At 46.1% G+C, this 21,347-nt stretch overlaps 3 protein-coding genes across 3 annotated transcripts; 1 reads left to right on the top strand and 2 right to left on the bottom strand.

Moving 5' to 3' along the window:
* Positions 1 to 2,189: 2,189 nt before the first annotated feature.
* Positions 2,190 to 2,657, top strand: LOC116544956 (late cornified envelope protein 3D-like). Its single transcript, XM_032271570.1, has one exon. It carries the CDS (start codon positions 2,190 to 2,192, stop codon positions 2,655 to 2,657), a length of 468 nt encoding a protein of 155 aa, XP_032127461.1.
* A 5,663-nt stretch (positions 2,658 to 8,320) lies between these two features.
* Positions 8,321 to 8,879, bottom strand: LOC116544963 (late cornified envelope protein 3B-like). The gene has a single exon (XM_032271576.1). The coding sequence runs from the start codon at positions 8,718 to 8,720 to the stop codon at positions 8,430 to 8,432; it is 291 nt and encodes a 96-aa protein (XP_032127467.1). The 5' UTR covers positions 8,721 to 8,879; the 3' UTR covers positions 8,321 to 8,429.
* Positions 8,880 to 19,886: 11,007 nt separating this feature from the next.
* Positions 19,887 to 20,752, bottom strand: LOC116544960 (late cornified envelope protein 3D-like). Its single transcript, XM_032271573.1, has 2 exons — positions 20,682 to 20,752; positions 19,887 to 20,259 (listed from the first exon to the last, which is right to left on the bottom strand). The coding sequence occupies exon 2, from the start codon at positions 20,240 to 20,242 to the stop codon at positions 19,955 to 19,957; it is 288 nt and encodes a 95-aa protein (XP_032127464.1). The 5' UTR covers positions 20,243 to 20,259; positions 20,682 to 20,752; the 3' UTR covers positions 19,887 to 19,954.
* Between the last annotated feature and the right edge of the window lie 595 nt (positions 20,753 to 21,347).

The raw sequence follows: 21,347 nt of genomic DNA, 5'->3' as shown, positions 1-21,347 counted from the left end.
GGAGTTTTTATGGGCTTCAGAGGGGAGAAAGTGCATGCTGACTGCACTTTCATTGTCCATGGGAGGCCATGGGCGGGCTTAAGAAAAGCACCATAAGTTCTCACTCCAGTTTGCAGAACTGGCAGCCTGGTCCCCAGTCTTCAGGCCATCCATGGCTTGAAGGTGGGGCTTCACCAGGGACCACCCCTTCTGCCCAGAAGCCTGTCTGCCTTGTGCTGCCATTCACAGCACCCAGGCTGTCCTGCCGAGGGACACCTTCAGGCCCACTCTGAGCCACCCTCAGCCCTTCATCAGCCTCCCTCCAGTGCTCATCAGCACCCAAATTCTGGAGGGTACCAAGACAACAGGGAACGGGCATGTCAGCACTACCCTAAGCATGCACACCAGCTGAGTCATCACAGTGCCCGGGCTCAGCTACAACTTTGCTCCAAAAGCAGAGAAAGTGCCAAGAGCAGGGAGATGCCAGGCAGTGGGAGCAGGCACTTCCAAGCCTGTGGGGCAGGGGGGCTTCCCAGGTCCCAGAGAACAGAGAGATGCCTGGGTCTGCAGCCAAGTTTGGGCAGCTGCAGCTGTGTCTGGGAGGGTGGGGCTCCTGCCCCTTTAACTCAGAAGGGGGTGTGGCTCCTGACTGTTCCTGGTTCCTACCAGCTCTGTGGAGCACACAGCTCTGGCCATGCCTCCCCAACTGCAGCTAGGGTATTTGCAGAGGCTGCTTCAGGCAGGCTGCTACTGCCATCACCAACACATTTTGACAAAGATGCCAAAAGCAATCACAACAAAAGAAAAAATTGACAAATGGGATCTAATTAAATTTAAGAGTTTCTGAACATAAAAGAAACTACCAACAGAGTAAACAGCCAGCCTACAAAATGGGAGACATTTTCGCTCCTCCTTCCACGTTAGTCCTCCCCCTCCACCAGTGCCCTATGCCACATGCCAGATGCCCTGATATTCCCTGAAGGCATTACCTCTCAAGCCATGGCCCCAGCTCCATTCTTCCACCCCTTACTCAACCACACCTCATTCCCAAGGTCCCGTGAGCCAACACCCGAGGACAGGGGCTGAGTCCATCACCCATGTAAAGTAATCCACAAATCAATGGGGATTGACACCCAGAGGCAGTGACCCCGGCCTGCTGTGTTTGTGCACACTTGTGCTGTGTCGCTTAGCGAATAGGGTCTGATTTAATTATTCAGTTGTCCATCTGGCCTTCTGAGAAGCTGTGAGCTAGTCAAGGGCAGAAATGTGTTCTGTTTGTCCCCATATTACCAGGGCCCACAAAGGACCGTACCCTGGCTTCAGAGCATGTGAACTGAATGAAGAAAAAAAAGTGGAACAGCAGCCAGAGGGGCCTGAACGGTGGATAATTGGACCGTCATCGAGATTTCCTGATTCCCTTTTGCCATTTCGCAAAGTATGCGCCTAGAATATGCTGGAAGCCTGGTCCTTGGGAGTGTGTGGTGTTTCCCTCCCTTTGGCAGCGAAGGGGGACGCACACTTGGGCTGTACATCATCAGGCCCAGGATACAAGGGCTGGGGCTCCTCAGTCCACAGTCGCCTCAGGAAGAACCTTCTCCTGCCTCCACTACCCCAGGTGAGGGTCCAGCTGGCGAGAGGACCTGGGCTGAAAGGGCCGCGCAAACACATCTGTGCTTCCGCATCTGTCCTAGGCTGACAGGGTAGAGGCGGCGGAGAGGCTGCGGTTGGTGGGCGGCAGGCTGGGACTAGGATGGGAGAGGAGCGGGATTGTGAGGGAGACGAGTCCGCGAGCCACTTCAGGGGCTCCGTGATGCTGCGACCTCAGGACCCTCCCTCCTTCGGTGCCCCTCGGGGATGTTTACCCTCCTCATGGGTGTCCAGAGAGAGGCCACCCTGGGGAGTCATGGGTGTTGTGTGCGCGGAACGCCTGCAGGGGGCGCTGTTCGCATCGGGTCCGGGGGCGTGCGCAGGAGCCCTGGAGGCCCACCCAGGAGTGTCAGCTGCCTCCCAGGCAGGGTAGAGGGCTAGAAGAAGGGACAGTATTAGGCTGGTTTAACTCCAGATCACTTTCCATTTCCCTTCTCAGGCTGAGTTTAGGGGAAGGGATCCATAATTTAGCCAAAGTATGAGAAGGCCCTGGCCTGACACCTTCACTGACAAGTATTTTGCTTTGCTTTTGTTTTGCCCAGGCTCCCTGACCTGCTGCCCAGATGTCCTGCCAGCAGAACCAGCAGCAGTGCCGGCCCCTTCCCAAGTGCCCGTCACCCAAATGCCCTGCAAAGATCCCAGTGCAGTGTCTGCCTCCAGATTCCTCTGGCCGTGCCTCAAGCTCTGGGGGCTGTGGCCCCAGCTCCGAGGGTGGCTGCTGCCTGAGTCACCACAGATACCGCGGGTCCCACCGATGCCAGCGCCAGAGCTCCAACTCCTGTGATGGGGGCAGTGGTCAGCAAGGCAGGGGCTCCAGCTGTGCCCACAGCTCTGGGTCTGCTGCTGACCTGAGCCACGAGATTAAGGAAAAATATTGGAGAAAAGGAAGTGCCAAAAAGACTGGAACCAGCCCTCGCCTGGGGCATCTTTGCTCCTGTGCCCTCTTTCCTGCTGAGATGTTCAGTGAAGAGTGTCAAGTACTCCCCCAGTGGGTTTATCCTGCTGGTCTCAGTGCGTCCCTCCTTCTTTAATGTCCCTGCGCTGTGAAAAATAAGCTGTGCTTTCTCATCGCACCCTCTGTCTAACGTGTTCATGTCTTTGCCCTATGGGGGGCTGCCCCACACTGGGTACACAGTCCTATCTTAGGAACAGACACAAACGGGCCATACACCTCTCAACTCACAAAGTCCTTTCAGAGGGGTTGTATATTAGGATGGGAATGAGGTGGGCAGTCTTTCACAAGGTCAAGGACAGAAGCATGAGTTGGGAGTAAACATAGCGCTTAGGAAAGCAAAGGGAATTAGCTTACTGGGCCCATTCAGATCCTTCAGAAAACACTTTGGAAGCTCGGCCCTCGGTGTGGCAGAGAAGAAGAGGAGAAGCTCCAGATGGGAGCAGGTCCTTGGTCCTCTGGCTCCTCCAACTCTGATACTCTGTAGTCTTCATGACCCAGGACCACAGCAGCCCCCAGAGCTGCGGCAGCAACCGGAGCCTCCAGAATGCTCTGGTGGGCATGTCAGTGGGTTCTGTGGGCTCATGGTAACGTGGGCATGTCAGTGGGTTCTGTGGGCTCATGGTAACTCCAATAGCAGCTTCCCCTAGAGCTGGAAACACAACAGAAATAGACTGACCACAAACAACCAAAAGGGTACTTGAGGGTCAGGCACTTGGTACGGCCTGACCGTGCTGTCAGTTCTTCCTTTCAAGACATCTGAGCTCAGTGATCCCTGGAAGAAATGAACAAGTAAATCGTTGTTATCTATCTATCTATCATCTATCATCTATCAATCATCTATCTATCTATCATCTCTATCTCTCCTTGTCCCTCACCATTTTTCTCAGACCCTGACCCTGTGACCCTAAGCTCATGGCTTTGCTAACTTAAGGGCAGCAGGGAAACAGAAAGTGTCTTGAGCAGGGATCAGGGAGGAATTGGCTCAGGGTGTTTGCTGATCAAGATATTCTCTCTTCCTACTTTGATTCAGAGTCAGAAAAAAGGAGATGGGACATGGAGAGTGATGACGGTGATGGGTTCTACTCCAAAAGACAGCTCTTCAGCTCTTCGAACTCTGGCCCCTCAGTAGGGAATTCAACAATTCTTCAGTAGATGCCCAGGTGTTTTTCTGATAAAAGGGAACCAGGAAGTCCCTGTAACACCCAAATATCTGGCCTTGATCATCAGGACTGTTGAAACCTAATTGTCGGTCATCTTTTATTCATTGATTAATTCATTCAAACAGCAAGAGTTGAGAACACAGTTTAGATATATCTTGGCACAAAGGATTCAGACATGTATAAACTATGGTTCCCATCCTTGAGATACTGGCTGACAAATCAGCAATCCACTTATGAGCTTGAATGATATGGACTATTATGTAAGTGTGTGGAAAGCCGATGGGACTTACCTTTGGATGGTAACTCCCTGTTTCCATGACAGGAGTGAAGTGTCCACACATTGTCACTAGTATCACTTGTGGGTGTTGGGAGAGGTTTCTGGCCTGCAGAATGACCTTTGATGGTCCTGTGGTGGCCTAGATAAAGTGACTAAGAGGAATACTCATGGGAATCAAGAACCAGGTGTCCCTGGGTAGAAGGCTTCTTGCCAGAGGGAGGAAATAAAGCTGCCCTTTGAGAGAAGTGGGATCTGAAAGGGAAGCAAGCTAAGATAATGGGGGACAGAATAGTGCGCAGGCCAAGAACATGGGCACTGGATATGGACTTTCCCACTGCCCCCTCTTTTAAATACCAGGAGAAACCTAGAGGTGTCTAGGGAAAAACAAAGCTAAAAAATAAAGGCAAAATGAACCAGAGATGCTGGAATTAAAAGCAGAGCCACCAATTAGCAGTCTAGGTCTGTGATATGACAGACTTGCAAATCTAAGGACATTGCTTCAGCAGTTACTTGACTGCTCTATTGATCAAAGAGATAGGAGTGGTTCATATGCCCAGGGATGCTCATATCACATTGGCCAGAACACTTTAGGAAAAGTGAGGGTTTAAACGATAATTGATGGAAAAAATAATAAAGTGATGGATAATAGTGGTAACTAAGTTTATTTCACCAGTGTTTCTGCTAAATGTAAGTAACAGCTGTATAGTTTTCCATTGTGTTGAATTTTTTTTTTTTTTTTTTTGGGATGGAGTCTCAGTCTGTCTCCCAGGCTGGAGTGCAGTGGCGTGATCTCCGCTCACTGCAACCTCCCAGGTTCAAGCAATTCTCCTGCGTCAGCCTCCTGAGTAGCTGGGACTATAGGCATGAACCACCATGCCTGGCTAATTTTTGTATTTTTAGTAGAGATGGAGTTTCATTATGTTGGCCAGGAATTAGATAATTATTTAGCATATGTAAATAACTTTGATATCTTTTGATAAGACATCATTATTGCAGCAATAGTTCTGAATATTCCAGTTCTATAAAGATTATAGAAGCGACCACCCTCTTCAAAACTTGAATATGTTACAACCATGGCTGAAATCTGAGTCTTTTTAAAACACTGTGGGAACATTAATTTATACTAAGTCTTCAGCAATACATAGAGTGAACTGAAAAGACGGTGAGGATTTGGCTAATACCTTTTTGTGATGGTTTTAAAGCATGTTTCAAAGTTTTTTGACATTTCTCTTATTGAGAATTTTGGCCTATGTCCACTTACCTTGAATCTAGGCAGGCTTATGGCTCCTTTAACCAAATGAATACGGTTGAAATATGCTATGTGACTTCAAATGCTGGGTCACAAAAGGTCATGCAGATTCCACCTGGTCCTCTTAGGAGGCTGTCTCTGGGGAAGCCAGTTACCATGTAAAAAGTCTGGCTATTCTGAAACCATCATGCAAGAGAGGCCAGGTGTAGGTCCTCCAGCTGACAACCCCAGAAGAGGTCCCAGCTGGCATCCAGCATCAACGGTCAACAATCTGAGTGTGTCTTCTCAGATGTCCAGTCCAGTCAGCCTTCCCATGACCATGGCTCCAGTCAACATCTGATGGCAAATGCATGAAATGAGAATGGCCCAGCTGAGTCCTCCCTGAATTTCTAACCCATAGAACGTAGGGAACCAGCCCCCACACCCCACCCGAGTTTGGTGGCAACAAAGGAAAGAAAAAAAGACAGGTTAAGAATGCATAAAGTGGGACCAGGGGGCCAATGCATAAACTGGAGGGTGCAAAGGCCCCAGCCTCTGATCTTCCACAGTATTTATTGGTTACAATCACTTTGATCTATAGGGTAGGTGGTGGAGTGTTGGTGGGGAGAGGGTGACGTGATGCTGGGGTGAATCAGTGAGCCGGAACTGGTGCATCATTCTAAAGATTGATAACAGCGATGGTTTGGGAGTTTCACAAAACAAAAACACATGGTTATCTTTAGCCTGTTATCTATGTACAGCTGGTGGAAGCGGGCCTCACAAGGCGCCTACAAGTCTGGTTATGTCTTAGTGCAATGAAGGGGTTTTACACCCTTGAGCAATGTTTATGGTAACAGAGTCTAGGTCACCCTGCACCTGGAATATGAGGCCTGGAGACATTTGCCTCCCCAGAGGCCTCCCGCAGTTTGCCAAGGTTTGTTGTTCTCAGTTTATATGTCACTCATAACCAATTTATATAGGCACTCTGTAAGTCCTTTCTCCTTTGCTGCTTCCCCCAACATAAAATTGTGAGAAAGGTAAGATGGATGTCATTCCACATCACTTAGTGTGTCATTTCACGTCATTACGTTTTGGGGTGATTTGTTGTGTAACAATAGGACACCCACCAATTTTCTGCCATCAGCAACCTACTTCCTTCCTTCTAAAGCTGTTGGCTCTGCGGAGGTGCCAATAGCCACTAGATAGCTTTCTTAGTTCCCCCAAAATTCACCACTTTCATGCCTTAAAGTTTTTCCAAGGCTGGGTTTATCTCACTAACACTGACACTCCTTACACACAGGGAATCAGAATCCAACTGAATGCAGAGTAAGGAAAATGTCAGTCTGCAAAATGCCCATGCAATGTCTGCTCCAAGTAAATAGAAACTTCATCTGTTCCCATTGTATCTACAGTGCCTAGAATGGCACCTGGCATGGGAGATACACTCATCAAATGTTTGTGCCATCTCAATCTCTATACATCCTGAAATAAATTTTATGAACATAATTCCTATGAATTTCAGGCCAACTAGCTTCATCAATGCTTGTGGCTTTGCATGTACAACATAGCCGAATGTGGGACCTAGGTGTTCCCATAAGGAGCTTGCCCACTCTTTTTCTTTTTTCTACATTATGTGTTTTAATTCTGACTTTTAAAGGAGCACTTTCCAAGCATGTGTCAAGTGTACCAGAACAAGAAGCCTATTACATTGATTCAAGTCTACTCAGTTGTAAGTTTCATTTCTCTGTTCTCTTTCTCAGAGAACTATTCTCAGCCAGGTAAATGATTTGACCAGCAGAGCACATTTGACTTCAACTTCCAATCACCATTCCTTTTGAAACTTTTCATTCCAGTTTCTTAAGAAATAATGTGTCCAAGTATATTGGAGCAAAACTGATTTCCAGTTGGCCACTTTTTAAAAATGAAATTTTAAAAATAACTTCTTATAATCAGTTGAATTCCCAAAGTATCACATAGGTCTTATTCTCTGTCTAAAATGTCCATGCTAAAACTGATTTCCCTCAAAAATTTCTTCTTTGACTGTAGCCACAGCGATATGACTTATTTTCATCTTTCTGAAGTTACCTAAAGAACCATCATGGCTTGTGTTGAACAGCCCCCACTTGTGCAAAAGTATTTCCAAAATCCATCTGTCGAAATGAAGCAGTACTCGTGATTCACATCAATCACTTTGGTTGGAGTAGGGATAAAACGCTGCCGTATTCCAGCGTTGGGGCAGGAGCTGCCAGTTACAGTCCAGTGGTAGCTGTAATATGGCTGTGTCTTGTTTTTATTGAGTTCAGAGAGTAACATTCAACAGCAAAAAAAAAAAAAGTCCAATTCTATCTGAAATTTCTTAAAAGAAATGTACAGATATGTCATCTGCACCCCTGGAGACATTCCTCATGTCCTCTTTTCTCTGTTTTCTAAGAGCACAGAGCCTCTCATTAGCATTCTCATCAGAGAAAACTTCAATTCCAATTGCTTCAGAATTTACTAACTTCACCTCAACTCCCTTCCTGAAGTCCATTATGTGCAGTTTGACTTGATCTTTATCCTTCAGACCATTCTTTCTGCCCACACACCCTCCCTTCTCTTTGGTCTCATTCTTGCTGATTTTCTGATCCTCTACCTCACTCTCAGCAGAAACTGTGGGCTCCAGTGTCAGATCAGTCCTCCCACAGTACCACACAAGAAAAGTCAGGTCTTTCTAAGAGATTTTCACCAACCTCTCTCAACACCTCCCCTTGCTCCCACACTTCTATCCTCAAGTCTCCCACAGGGACACCTGCATGAAGAAAAATCTGACCCGTTAATTTTCCAAACACAAGCCAGTATTATTCTGGATGCTGGGCACACTAGACCTTCAGGAGCTGAGGCGGGGAGACCCACTGAGCAGCCTTCTGTGGGGCAGAGGGAAAGACAAGTGAGATGCAGGTGCTGTTCAGAAGCTTTATTTCTCTGTGTAATCAGACACAAGTGATGACATTGTCAGGAGGAAAGGAGGCTTCCAGGATCTTGGAAAACACATGGGTGTAGCCTTTTGGAAAAAGAACAATCCTTCCCCATGAATGAATGATTAATTAGGATGTCTAAGAAAGGATCCACCAAGTTGGGGCTTTTCCTTGGTCCTTCAGATGCTTGTTTCCATTAAAGTCGCTTGTCTCCGCATCAGGAATTAGGTCAGCAGCAGCCCCCAGAGCCATAGCCACAGCTGGAGGCCCCATCTTGCTGACCACTGCCCTTGTCACAGGAGTTGGATCGCTGGCGCCGGCATCGATGGGACCTGTGGCGCCTGTGGTGGCACAGGCAGCAGCTGCCCTCAGAGCTGGGGCCACCGCAGCCCCCAGGGCTTGGAGCAGCACAGCAGGAGGAGGCTGGAGGCAGACACTGTGCTGGGCTCTTTGGGGGACACTTGGGTGAGGGGCACTTGGGTGGGGGCTGGCACTGCTGCTGGTTCTGCTGGCAGGACATCTTGGCAGGAGGCCTGAGAGCCTGGATAGATCAAAGGAAAAGGTCAGTGGAAAAGCACCAGACCAATGAAAAGCACCTATACAAATAATTTTATGAAGCCCTTACTCCTAAGACCAATTGCTTCCTGAGATATAAACTTCAGGAACAAAAACAGAAACTGATCTCAAGTAAAACTGGCCTGGTAAGACATTTCCTTCCACTTTTCCTTCTTCCAGAAAAGAAGGCTGATATCTTCCAACTGGTCCCCAAGCCCTCCTGTTTTCACAGAAACACTAATGCAGATACACCTAATTAAGTAATGGTTCTCAGAGAATACGGCTGGGTATGGGCATATCTCTCAGGGAAAGAGTGGAGGGGATGCTGAGAGCCAGGGCTCTTGTGTGTCACAGACTCTCACGCACCCCACAGAGGTTCCTTGCTCATTGCCCCTTTCCCTACCCTTAGCTGCCCTCCAAAGTCTTCTTCCTGCTGTCTGCACATCTGACGCCTCTGCTTCCCCCTTCCCTAGTAAAATCTGTTATCTTCCCAAACACCCCCAGCTCAGGGTCCCCTGCTAGATACTTGCCAGATACAGAAGAGGCTAAAGAGAAGAAGGCTGCTCTCTAGGGAGGCTATGGATGAGGAGTCCAAGGTAAGAGCCTTTTTATCCTGTGCGGGGTTTGTGATGCACAGCCCAGGCATGTTGCTTTCACAACAAGCTGAGGGGGCAGAGCCAAACATTCCCATCCTAGGCCTCCAGCATCTTCCTGCATGCTTGCCAAGACGTATGGCAAGAGGGAACCAGGAAGTCTTGATGACAGCTCTCCACGTGTGTTGGGAACCTGTCATTTCTTCTCCTTTCACTCACTCTGCTCAGCTGCTTTAACTTGAGCTCTTCCCCTTGCATTTTGCAGCCAGAATATAGAGATGCATATGACACTTTTCCTGTCTTTCAGCCTTTCGAGGTTAACTGGACTAACATCAGAGATGTAAACCTATGTGTCTGATATCGTGTGATTTGTCTGGGACACAAATGTCTGTTTTTTGGACATAAGTTCCCTTTTCATCTGCATATTCCCCAGGGGCATGCTTTGTTGAGATGTAATTGGCTCCTGACTCTTGGGGATGTTGGGTAATCTGAGACTATTGGACCCTGCAAGTGCGATGTCTTAGGTAATAAATGGAGGATGGACCTAGACCCTGTCTGGGGCAGTTGGGGCCCCTGAGATAATTAAGGTAGGACTATATGAATAAGCAGACAAAATCGTTAAGAAACGTACAACAGGGCTGGGCGCGTGGCTCAAGCCTATAATCCCAGCACTTTGGGAGGCTGAGGCGGGTGGATCACGAGGTCAAGAGATCGAGACGATCCTGGTCAACAAGGTGAAACCCCGTCTCTATTAAAAATACAAAAAATTAGCTGGGCATGGTGGTGCACGCCTGTAGTCCCAGCTACTCGGGAGGCTGGGGCAGGAGAATTGCTTGAACCCAGGAGGCGAAGGTTGCGGTGAGCTGAGATCACGCCATTGCACTCCAGCCTGGGTAACAAGAGCGAAACTCCATCTGAAAAAAAAAAAAAAAAAAAAAAAAAAAAGAAATGTACAATGGTTGAGATCACAAGACCCATACTTAATATGAAAAAAGTCAATTTGCCCATATTTAGCTTTCCATGGGATATATGATACTGATTATAAGCAAATAAAATGGTCCACGAACATAAAATATTGGAGATAATTAATGTGGGTCATGAAGACGATTTGTTCAATGTGTTGCTGATGATGAGGTTAGTGATGGTGGTGACATCATGTGCATCATATTTAATGGAACAAAACATATAAATGCTAAGGATTCTGTAGGATGACATAGAACATCTGATTCTTATTTTTCCCATTTGATTTTATAATAGTTTTAGAGATGAATTTTTCGCTGAATTCATCTCTATTATTATAATACCTGTAGTTTGCTATTTGTTTCCAAGATATTAAAGTCAGAAGTATAAGAGAACATATATTTAAATTAAAATAATACATGCTTATGGTAAATGCCTGTGATTGTTCTCTGTACTTGATAGTTTATGGCTTTTAGACACCTAACTCCCAATCAGAGTATGCACTTTACGACTTATCCTCTTTAAAACACGGTGGGAGGTGGGGGGCAGAATTCCATAATTTATTTTGATATATTTAAGAGAAAGTGAATTATCTCTAGGAATGTGGCTTGGGATGAAGGAAGAGGAAAAGGATTATTGACTCTCCTCTCCGATATTCTTGATTGACTCTGATATTCTGTCATTGACTCTCCTCTCTGATATTCTTCTGCCCGCAGAGGTCTCTTGTTGAAAGAATATTTTTGTGATTGCTCCTGTCACTCACTCTTATCCTCCTGAGATCAGTTGTCTGCAGTTCTCACACACACAGAATTTGTCCTGTGATGACAGCAGTAGCTGTAAGATCATGATCTGGTCACTTCCCCCACAGCATAAGGGCACCTCCCTGAGAATCACCAGTCCCAGGAGTCCCATCCTGAGAAGGCTTGGCTTCCTGTTGTCCCGAGAAGTCAAGGAAATACAAAGATTGCTCCGACGACGAATCCAGGGAGAATTTCATGACTTAGTCATTCCAATTGGTACTGTAGGAACAGGCACTGCTGGACCTCAGAATTACCCCCTCGGAGTGCATTTTGGACATTCCACATCAGCAATCAAGGGTGAGTCAACAAATAGAATTCTTCTCCCTTTGCTTACAACTCACAGTGCCTTCTCCGTTCTGTCCCTGTCATGGCTGTGACAATCACATTCCATGGCAAGCAGCTGAGTCATTCTTAAGGAAAATGGGAAGCAGTAGCCAGAAATTGACACATACCTTCAATGCACCTAACTTTCTTATATGGATTTGAATTTCCCCCTCAGACTAAGTAGTATTTTGAGATATTTACTGCCTCTCTAGTCTCCTGAGAAAGCTCTGGTTGGACCGTGTGTAAGAAGAGGATGTTGGATGCTAATTTTCTTCTTGTATTAGATGTTGGCTGAAGTTGAAAGATGAAAATAATACATGCCTCTTATCCCCTTATACTAAAGTAACCCTAGAATATGCTGCTGAAAATCTCTGCAGGACTTGCTAAGGAAAAACAGAACTTTATTCTCTGGTTCAACTATACATTTGGAAGGCTGAGCTTACATGATACTTTTTTAGATAGGGGAGTGATTGTCCTAGGAGACAAAGATATAGTGTCCCCCTAATCTTGTACAAGGGAGAGAAACTGGTTGTTCTACAATACGGGTCAATTGAAAGGGCAGGATTCACAATGACAGCCTGTAGATGTTAGAGATGTCTTCAGGAAAGGAAGGCAGCATTTTTATCCCTCAGCAGAATGCCTGCTATAGTAGTAGACTTGATGTCCTAATCTCTGAGCCTATTGTTGAATAAAGAAAAGGAACTGAGGAGATAGAACAAGATATTGAGACATAAGAGCAGATGATATCTGGGAAGGAAGACCAGCTTGCACAGTCTTGCTAGTGTTGTGCTTAGGATGGTTTTCTGTCTGACAGAGAGACCGCATTATCAAGAGGCTATGGCTGGTGCCAATGAAGGTAGGAGCTTAGGGAGTATTTAAAGGGTGAAATCTGACTGCTTATCCCATGTAGGAATCATGCTGTGAGGAGAATCCTTGAGGATGCTCCAGAAGGACTCATGAAAGCACACTGTAAGACAGCCCTCCTGCAGAACCTGCCACAGAGGGAGTAAGAAACCAACAGAGGAGGCTAGTGGTACAGTCAATGTGTACCACTCCCCTTTTCCATCTCCCAATACAACAGAGGAGGAAGGGGTACTCAGGAAGAAGGTGGAGGGGTGGTAGTGGATGAGAGAAAGAGCGACCATATTCCCCTTCCAATTCCAGTCTCCTGGGAGATACCTGGGCAATGCTTGCGTGCAAGGGAGAATTTGAGTTTCAAGTTTTGTTCAGATTAAATTCAGCTGGCCTGGACTCTAATATCCATAGAAATGACTGATGAAGTGGAATTTCCCCGAGGAAGTTTCAAGAGAGATTCAACACAGCATAGGAGAAAACCATGGCTGGAAAAGACAATGCTTTCTGTTTTTATTGTATTGACTTTAGACTGTTCAATACACTAGTTAGTAGGCTCCTAGAAGGTTTTTATAAGAAGGGGGCAGTTTTGGATTCTCCACTCTTTCTAGCATCAATCAAATCAATAAGTGCCAAGATTCCATTTCCCCGAAGTCAGGGTTTTGGAACATTAGTCCCTTTTGGTTCTGCAGTGACTCTGAGTAAATGATGAATCCAGATAGTGTCACCTGCTGTCACTTGGGATGGTTGATGGGATGAGTAAGATGTGGAGTCTGTATCCATCCAAGGACAGTAAACCCAGGCATGGCAACTAAGAGGAATTTGTGAACCCAAGAAATATCATGAAGGTGACCGGGAGGAAGAGACAATGCTGAGGTCGAGGCAGAACAGGGCTGAGGGGAGCACTGGGGACGTGCACAATCGAAGGCAGAATAATTTGCTCATTAAGACCGTCTATTTTGGAGACAGGAACTTCTAGGTTTTAATCTTTCCCTGCTTCTTCTCATAGCTGTATTAAGGTAGAGAAGTCTGAGGCAAAACATATCTATTTATATGGAGGCAAAATGGCCCAGGGATATCACAGGTAAATTCGGAGACAAGGATAAGAAATCTACAATAGCTTTGATAATATTCATTACAGATTAACACATATTTAAGGAACCTTGTGTCAGGGTCTTAGTGACCGTACTATTGATTCTAAGAGAGCCAGGGAAGAAGGTGATTCAAATTGGATGGGATGACTAAGAGAGGTTTGTCCGAACAGAAATGGTAATTGATGGGTGTGATTATAATGAGGTTAATATGATCACTGTGAGCAACTGACACAAAGTGGACCAAGGTTGTAGAGAGAGCACCAAACTCTATAGTATTTTTCCAATGCATTTATTATAACAATAGATATATATTTTATCTCAAATCATGATATATTAAAAATATGTAAAAATAAAATACACATGTAAGTTTCAAACGCATCCTAAAATGACAAGGTTTTGATAAAACATTATTATTGCACTAAATGTGTCTGAGTGTCCTGACACAGGGAAGGCTGTGGGTGTGGCCATTTTTTTTCATTTGCTCTCACATTATAGCCAAGTACCGAACAGAAGCACTTTCAAGATATTTGGGTAAATGGTGTTGTTCACTGAGAACTGGGAAGTGAGAAAGGCACTGGGAAGGGATAAGGACTTTTCAACTTTTAAACGAACATTTCACCATTGGAATCACCCACCTTCCCTTGTCTCACTAAGCCCTTACCCTGGGTGTGGAAGCAAGCAGACATTGGATGTCCTTTTTGTATTCACCCCAAACAGTGGTATCTAATTCTCTCCAAATTTTGCCCATGATGGGCACCTTCACTGGCTTTAGCCACCCTTTACCAGAATCTGTCAAGTGCCCCAGGAATCCAACTGAATATAGAATCACTTTCATCTGAATCTGCTGTCAGGCAAGGAAATCAGATGTCTCCAATAGGCCCACTGGAACATAGGCTCCCTGAGAGGGGATTTGTCTTGTTTCACACTTATCTAAGCACCTAGACCAGTGCCACATAACTATGCTTTGAGCAGATAAATTATGAATGAGTGGGTGTTGGGTTTGGTCTAGAAGTTTCCTGATGAGGACTGAAAAATCTGTCTCCATACCTATGAAGACCTCACTTGTCAGGTTCAGCCTCTAGAGGGGGATCACCACTGCCATAACTCTGGCTTCCCCAGACTACTACACTGATGTCTTAAATCCAAACGTTTTTGGGAGAGGAGGGTCGGGGGAGATGGAGTCTCACCCTGTTGCTGAGGCTGGAGTGCCATGGTGCGATCTTGGCTCACTGCAACCTCTGCCTCCCGGGTTCAAACGATTCTCCTGCCTCGGCCTCCTGGATAGCTGGGGTTACAGGCGCCTGCCACCATGCCCAACTAATTTTTTTTTTTTTTTGAATTTTTGGTAGTGACAGGGTTTCACCATGTTGGCCAGGCTGCTCTCTAACTCCTGACCTTGTGATCTGCCCGCCTCGGCCTCCCAAAGTGCTGGGATTACAGGCATGAGCCACCGTGTCTGGCCAAATCCAGACATTTTTAGTTGATTCTGGTCCCCTCTCTCCACATCTCTGAGTAATTCAATGACAGCACAAGTTGTAGCTTTGGAGCCTAGATCTGACTTAACAGGCACTGCCAAGCCTCTCTGCTGGGCCCTAAAGATCCTTGCAGAAGACACCGTAGTTTCAGGTTACGAAACAAAAGTTGAGAGCTGGTTCTCTGATTGTCAATCAGGAGTTATGAACACGACCCATAAACACCAGACATATCTATCCTAAAACACTGTTTTGGGTGCAATGAGATTGACCTACAGTTGATTTTATGGCTCCACAGTCACAAAAACACTCTTAGATTTTTTCCAGAAACCAAGGCTATCCATCCTTTTACCTTTTACTTTTACCTACCTTTACCTTTTCATATTTGAATCATAGCACAACATTCTTTATGTCTCCTGGGCTGACTCTATTCAAGAATTTTTAAATTTTTGAGTAGTGAGTGGTTGTAGAAGTGTATTAAAAGCCCATATAATAGGCTTCTATAAGTCCTACAGCTGTGGTAACTTCTTAAAGAAATCTTTCTTTGCCAGTTGAGCTGGGCAGTGGATCTAAACTCGTCAGAGCAGTTCTGACATCAACTTCCTCTTAGGACCCCGGTGGGTACCTTTTCATCCCAATGAGTTACAAAAACAAATGTCTATGAACACAGAAGAGGGAAGTAGTTTCCATTTCCCTATTACCCAAGAGCTTGGAAAAGATCTTCTAAAATTTAATATCTTCATATATTACTGGATACATTAATTTCTCTGCTGTATCTAGCCCTAAACTACTCTTAAGATCTGCTCTTTTACTTTGGCTCAGAGTTTATGAGACCTTCTTTGATTGCTAGTATTTTCCTAATAAGCTCTCAGGCTTGAATTTTTACTGAGTCCTTCTCCAGTTTATTAACATTCTCAAAATTGGTAGCGAAAGTGAACAGTTCTTTTAGCGCACATCAAAAATCATGATTTTAATCCTGTGTTGCACCTGAGTGCTACACTCTGGGTCCAAACTTTGGGAGGCAAACTCCTTAAAAGTGTGACTCATATTCTTTGGTGGTTTAGTGATATATAATCAAACACCAAATACTATGGATTAAATAATTACAAAACAAATCCGCTGTTTACTCACATTTCTTAAAACATTTACGAGGAACTCAGAATACCACAGTCATCAGGCCTGTAGGCTTCTCAGCAAAACTGCCAAAGTTTGCATGGCAGCTGCTGGGAGACCGTGGACACTCGTTCCATGATGATTCCCATTGGTTAAATGCGGGTAGGGCAGTAGGTAACTAGAAAGACTGCAGTGAGAATTATATTATGTACTGTTATGTCAAGCCACTGGCACATCACGAGTAGTATACGAATCATTGACCCAATGTATATATCCAGTATATAACTCCTGTAATTATCTCGTTTTTATTTTTCTTACTTCTTACTTCTAGTTCCTCTCAGTGTAAACCCCTGCAACTGTCTCCATTTCTCTCCTTGCACCATCACCTATTCAACTTTCAAGGATCTTTTCCTACCTCCTCAACACCCATAACTTCCCTATAGAAATAAGGTGAACATTTCTCCCTGCGGCCATGTGTCCTTCTGCAGCCTCTTTCTAGCATCAGCACATAAAGTCCTCATGGACTCCCTGTGAGTGGGGAGAGGTGTTGTCTCTCATTCTTCTCATCCTGTGCAGCATTTAGTCTGCGAGATAAGGAGTGGGAGAGCAATGGAGCAGCCTTGGGAGGAACAAAATAGAAATGCAGGTGGAAAAGGGAAGCTTTATTTTTCACAGAGTGAGACATAAGTGCTGCTAAGCACTGACCAGAACATGGGTGTGCAGACAGCCATGAGGGACACCCAGGAAGACGGCTGGAGATTACTGACAACCCTTGTCAGGATGGACTCAGCAGCTCTGACCATGAGCAGGAAGTTAGGCGGGCTCACATCAGACTGAGGCTAAACCTGGGCACTTGGGATCTCTGATTCCTCTAAAACTGCTTATCTCAATGCACTGCCCAGGTCAGCAGCAGCACCCAGAGCCCTGGCAACAGCTGCAGCTGCCAGCAGGTAAACTCACAGGAGTCATGTCTCTAATGCCTGTGCCAGTGGAAGAGACAGCACCTGTGGTGGCCCAGACAGCAGGTGGCCCCTAAGAGTTAAAGCAAGCCCTGGAGCTGGAGCCACAGCAGAAGACTGGAGGTAGACATGGGGCTCAGATTGGGTGGGGCACTCTGGGAGCCTTTGGAGGCTATCCCTCCTCCAGGATTTCCTGACACAAGATCTCAGAAAGCATCAGTGACACTAAAGAGAACGCAATCATGCAAAAGAATCTTTGTAATGTCTCTTCTCTGACGTGTGTACTTCTGTACTAAGAAATATAGAAAGAAAATGAAAACCAATTTGGAGTTAGTTTATCCTGGAAAGATGCTCTTTTCTCTTTGGTCACCTTCTAGAAAATGATACTGAATCTTTTCTAAGTGAATGTGAGCACCTAAGGTGTCCTATCTCCATGTAATCACAGAGGAGAATAAACCTGTTTGGGTAAAGCTTCTTTGATGATATCTGGTGAGATCAGTGCATCTCTCAGAACATCTGCAGGAAGAAGATGAGGGTGTGCTGAAGATCCATGATCTTCACAGTCATGGGACACCTGAAACATCCTGGGAAGGTGCCCATTAACCCCACACTCTTCCTGCTGCCTCCATCCTAGACCCTCTCCTTCCTTCTCTCTTGATGGAAGCCTGGGCTTGTTTTCCCAGGTCTTCTAGCTCAGGTCCTGTCTCCAGCTAGACATCTATCTGACTTCATGGTAGCAAGAGAAAGCTGATTCAGAAGAAGTCCATGGTCTGGTAAGCCCAGGACAGGAGCTCCTAGATTGTGAGGAGCAGCATGAGTGGGTTGCTGGAGCAGGTGACAGCATCAAACACCCCAGCCCAGGTCTCGGCTGTCACCATCTTTACAGGAACAGGATGGCATGTTTGACACAGGAAGCCCTGGCCCTCACTCGTGCCCCCTCCACCCAGGCCTACATGTGTACTTAAAATATGTCATGCTCCATGCTTTGTGGTGGAAGGTAGAGTTCAGTATGACTCTTCACCTGACCTCTAGAAATTAACTGTCTAACTGGACAGGCAGACAAGTAAATAGGGAGTCTCCTTCCATGAGATAAATGCAGCAATGTAAGTGACTGCCCACAAAGTCCGTGGTTCTTTGCTTATCTACTTTTTTTCTGTCATATTCCCTTAGAAAAATCAAGCACCAGATGTTATCAGCACTTGCTGCTGGGGTGGTGACTGAGCTAAAGATGCTGGGCATTCAGAATGGGTTTTGTGTAAAACAGTTGGAAGCGTAAAGTCAGGGGAGGTGAGAGCCCTTAAAAGAGCCTCACTGGTGCCCAGGAGGTAACACAGGCCGCTGGGCAGGAGCACAGGGGAGGCAAATGAGTACCAGGTTGAGGGGCAAATATGGAGGAGGAAAGTACAACAGTTGGAGTGCCAAGAGGCACAATGAGCACATTACAAAAAGCATGACCTTCCATCAGAATCCAGGGAATGTGTGCTTTTTATTTGAAGAACAAGACAACACGGAGTGAGGAGTTATCCATCTGTTGGACTCAAAATGGAGTTTGGCAAACATGCATGATAATGGATGGGCTTGAAGGAGATGACTTTGCTGTATGTGCTGCTGCTTATGAGGTTGATGGTAGCACTAGGTGCATCTCATGTAATGCAGCTGACCTGATAGTGTCTATATTTTGGGTACGGAGAATTGATGCAAACTGAATACTATTTTCCTTGTTAATTTCATTTGAATTTTAGATAAGTTTCTCATTCAATTAATCTCTAATATTAAAATAAATACCTTTTCTAGATATTTTTCAAGATAAATCAATCAGGTTGTAACCAAAGTTTATTCATATTTAAATTAAATTATAATTGTCAAGAAAATTAAATTGTGTTCACTATCGGGTTTATAATTTTTGTCTTCTCATTCTGCCTGACAGTTCACCCTAGTGGACTGACGTAGTAATATGGGAGCATCAAATAGTGATGTCTGTGGGAGCATAAATGCACTGGGCCATAGGAAAGAGGGTGGTTCTGACTGTGGATTGGGGAGAGGGTAGGTTCAGGTATTGATATCCTCAGCAGATTTTCCTGCCTCCAGCACATGACCCCTGTCTCTGGCTTGGAAATAATTTCAGAATCATCCCCTGAACTATTTTACTCATAATGTTAAGGGTCCCTTCAGTAGCCCCTGTCCTGAAAAGAGGCATTTAAAAGAGATGGACCAAGCACTTTCTCGTGGTAGCCAGACTGTGGGGCTGAACACAGCTGAGTGGCTACTTTTGCTTCTTAGGAGTAGAATCTGTAGTCATTGGGATACAACAATAGATGAGTAAGTTCTGAAGTTTCAGAATACCCCAGAACTTTAGTGGGGGGCCCATCCTGTTCCTATGGAATGCAGCAGATGTCTGCATGTGGATTTCTCCACAGCCCCACCCTGATGCCTGCCTTGGAAGGTTCTGTACTCATCCTGGTTATGGTGCCCATCACCTTTCCTCCCCTCCGTGAGGGGCTCCCAATTCCTGACCCCTTTGTTCTTCATCAGAGCAGAAGCTACACAGGACTGAGGCTGAACAGGTGTCCTGTGATGACAGACGGTTGGCTGGGAGACCACAGCCTAGCTACTTTCCCAGAGCATGAGGTCAGCTCACTGGGGTCACCCCGACCAGGGGTACACGCACTTAAATCTCTGGTTTTCTAAGGTCCTGCAAGTTCAGGTGACAGGAGAACCTGGCCTGGATGGATACATTTTGGATAATTTCATAACAAGTGAGACACCAGTGGTAATGGGAACGAGAAGCTGTATTTTCTGGCAGGGTTAGGTACAGGAACTGCCAATTCTTGGCAGGGACAGGGATGAAGGAACTGAAATGTCTGAAATCCCAGACATCAGAAAGGATGCGCCTTCTGGGGACAGCTTGGACACTCAACAGGACCATCCCCAGCTCAGCTTGTGGAGGGAAAGCACTCATCAGGATGGGGCTTTTCCTGGGCCCTTGGGATTCTTGTTTCTTCCGAAGATCACTTATCTTATCAGGATCCACATCAGCAGCAGCCCCCAGAGCCATGGCCACAGGAGGAACCCCCGCCTTGCTGACCACTGCCCCTGCCACAGGAGTTGGAGCGCTGGCGCCGGCATCGATGGGACCTGTGGTGCCTGTGGTGGCTCAGGCAGCAGCCGCCCTCAGAGCTGGGGCCACCACAGCCCCCAGGGCTTGGAGCACAGCAGGAGGAGGCTGGAGGCAGACACTGTGCTGGGCTCTTTGGGGGGCACTTGGGTGAGTGGCACTTGGGTGGGGGCTGGCACTGCTGCTGGTTCTGCTGGCAGGACATCTTGGCAGGAATTTTACCTGGAATGAAATAATAGAAACATTTGAGCACAGAATCCTCAAACCATCTCCTTGTTTTGGGGTTTGTCACATGCTGACTCCCTTGATGAAGCTACTTTCTAAGCCAAGATCTGTGGGAGAGAAATAGGAATGTGATAGAGGGAGCCCTACACATGCATTTGGATAAAGCATCCTCAAGAATGTAAAATAGATCCATGCACATTCCTGACAACATGTTCCAAACAAGAATACGAAGGAATCCTAAGGTCCTGTGGCTTTTGCAGCTCACAGGTCCCTGACATGTGCCTTAGAGGCTCCTTATTCACCATCACCTCCACCTCTGCTGCCCACTGTAGGCCTCTATTTGATGGTTTCATTTGAGTTCTGGGATTGTCTTCCCCAAATACTCCCAGCTGAGGATCTGCCCCCTGCTGACCACTCACCAGATGTGGAGGAGGTAAGAGAAGAAGGCTGCTCCCGAGGATGCTGTGGAGAAGTCCAGGGTAGGAGCCCTTTTATCCTATGTGGTGTTCATGAGGAACAACCTGAGTATGTGGCTGCTTTCGCAACCAAGGAGGTGACAGCACCAGACACTTTCCAGTTGCTACTTCCTCAGCATGTGCCTAAAGGTGTAATAAGATGACCTTCTTTGTCTTCCTGGGCACATGCCTGAAGGTTTAATAAGATGGAACCAGGATGTCCTGGCGACAGCAGAAGTACTTCCCACTCTGGCCTACCCAGAACCTCCTGCTCACCTCTGCTCATTGATTCACAGGCTTTGTTCGTTTTACTTCTTTCAACAGTAGTAGTATGGAGATGTATAGGGCATGTTTCTTCCATTGAGTACCTTGCAGTCTAAATGGACTATCACTCAGAAAAGTAAATATATTTGATCTGACGAAACAAGCACCATCACCGAAGTGTTTAAAAAGACTTCAAGCCTAAGACCACAGCCTTTGCAAGTCAGTCCTCCATTGCACTGATGGTCCCAAAGGGTGATGGTGTTCAGCTGTCCTCCCAGAATGACAGCTGGACATACTAATCATTTTTTGTAGTAAGAGCACTCAAAGTCTACTCTTTTGGAAATTTTCAAGAATGTCATACGTTGT

The sequence above is a fragment of the Sapajus apella genome, unplaced genomic scaffold (assembly GCF_009761245.1).
Source record: "Sapajus apella isolate SASKATOON/1434 unplaced genomic scaffold, GSC_monkey_1.0 scaffold238, whole genome shotgun sequence".
Classification (NCBI taxonomy): domain Eukaryota; kingdom Metazoa; phylum Chordata; class Mammalia; order Primates; family Cebidae; genus Sapajus; species Sapajus apella.
The sequence above is the reverse complement of the archived record's forward strand: the minus strand, read 5'-3'. Positions and strand labels throughout refer to the sequence as shown.

Bases quoted from the DNA above. Each gene is read 5' to 3' on its own strand.
- LOC116544956 (XM_032271570.1), top strand. From the start codon at position 2,190: ATGTCCTGCCAGCAGAACCAGCAGCAGTGCCGGCCCCTTCCCAAGTGC.
- LOC116544963 (XM_032271576.1), bottom strand. From the start codon at position 8,720: ATGTCCTGCCAGCAGAACCAGCAGCAGTGCCAGCCCCCACCCAAGTGC.
- LOC116544960 (XM_032271573.1), bottom strand. From the start codon at position 20,242: ATGTCCTGCCAGCAGAACCAGCAGCAGTGCCAGCCCCCACCCAAGTGC.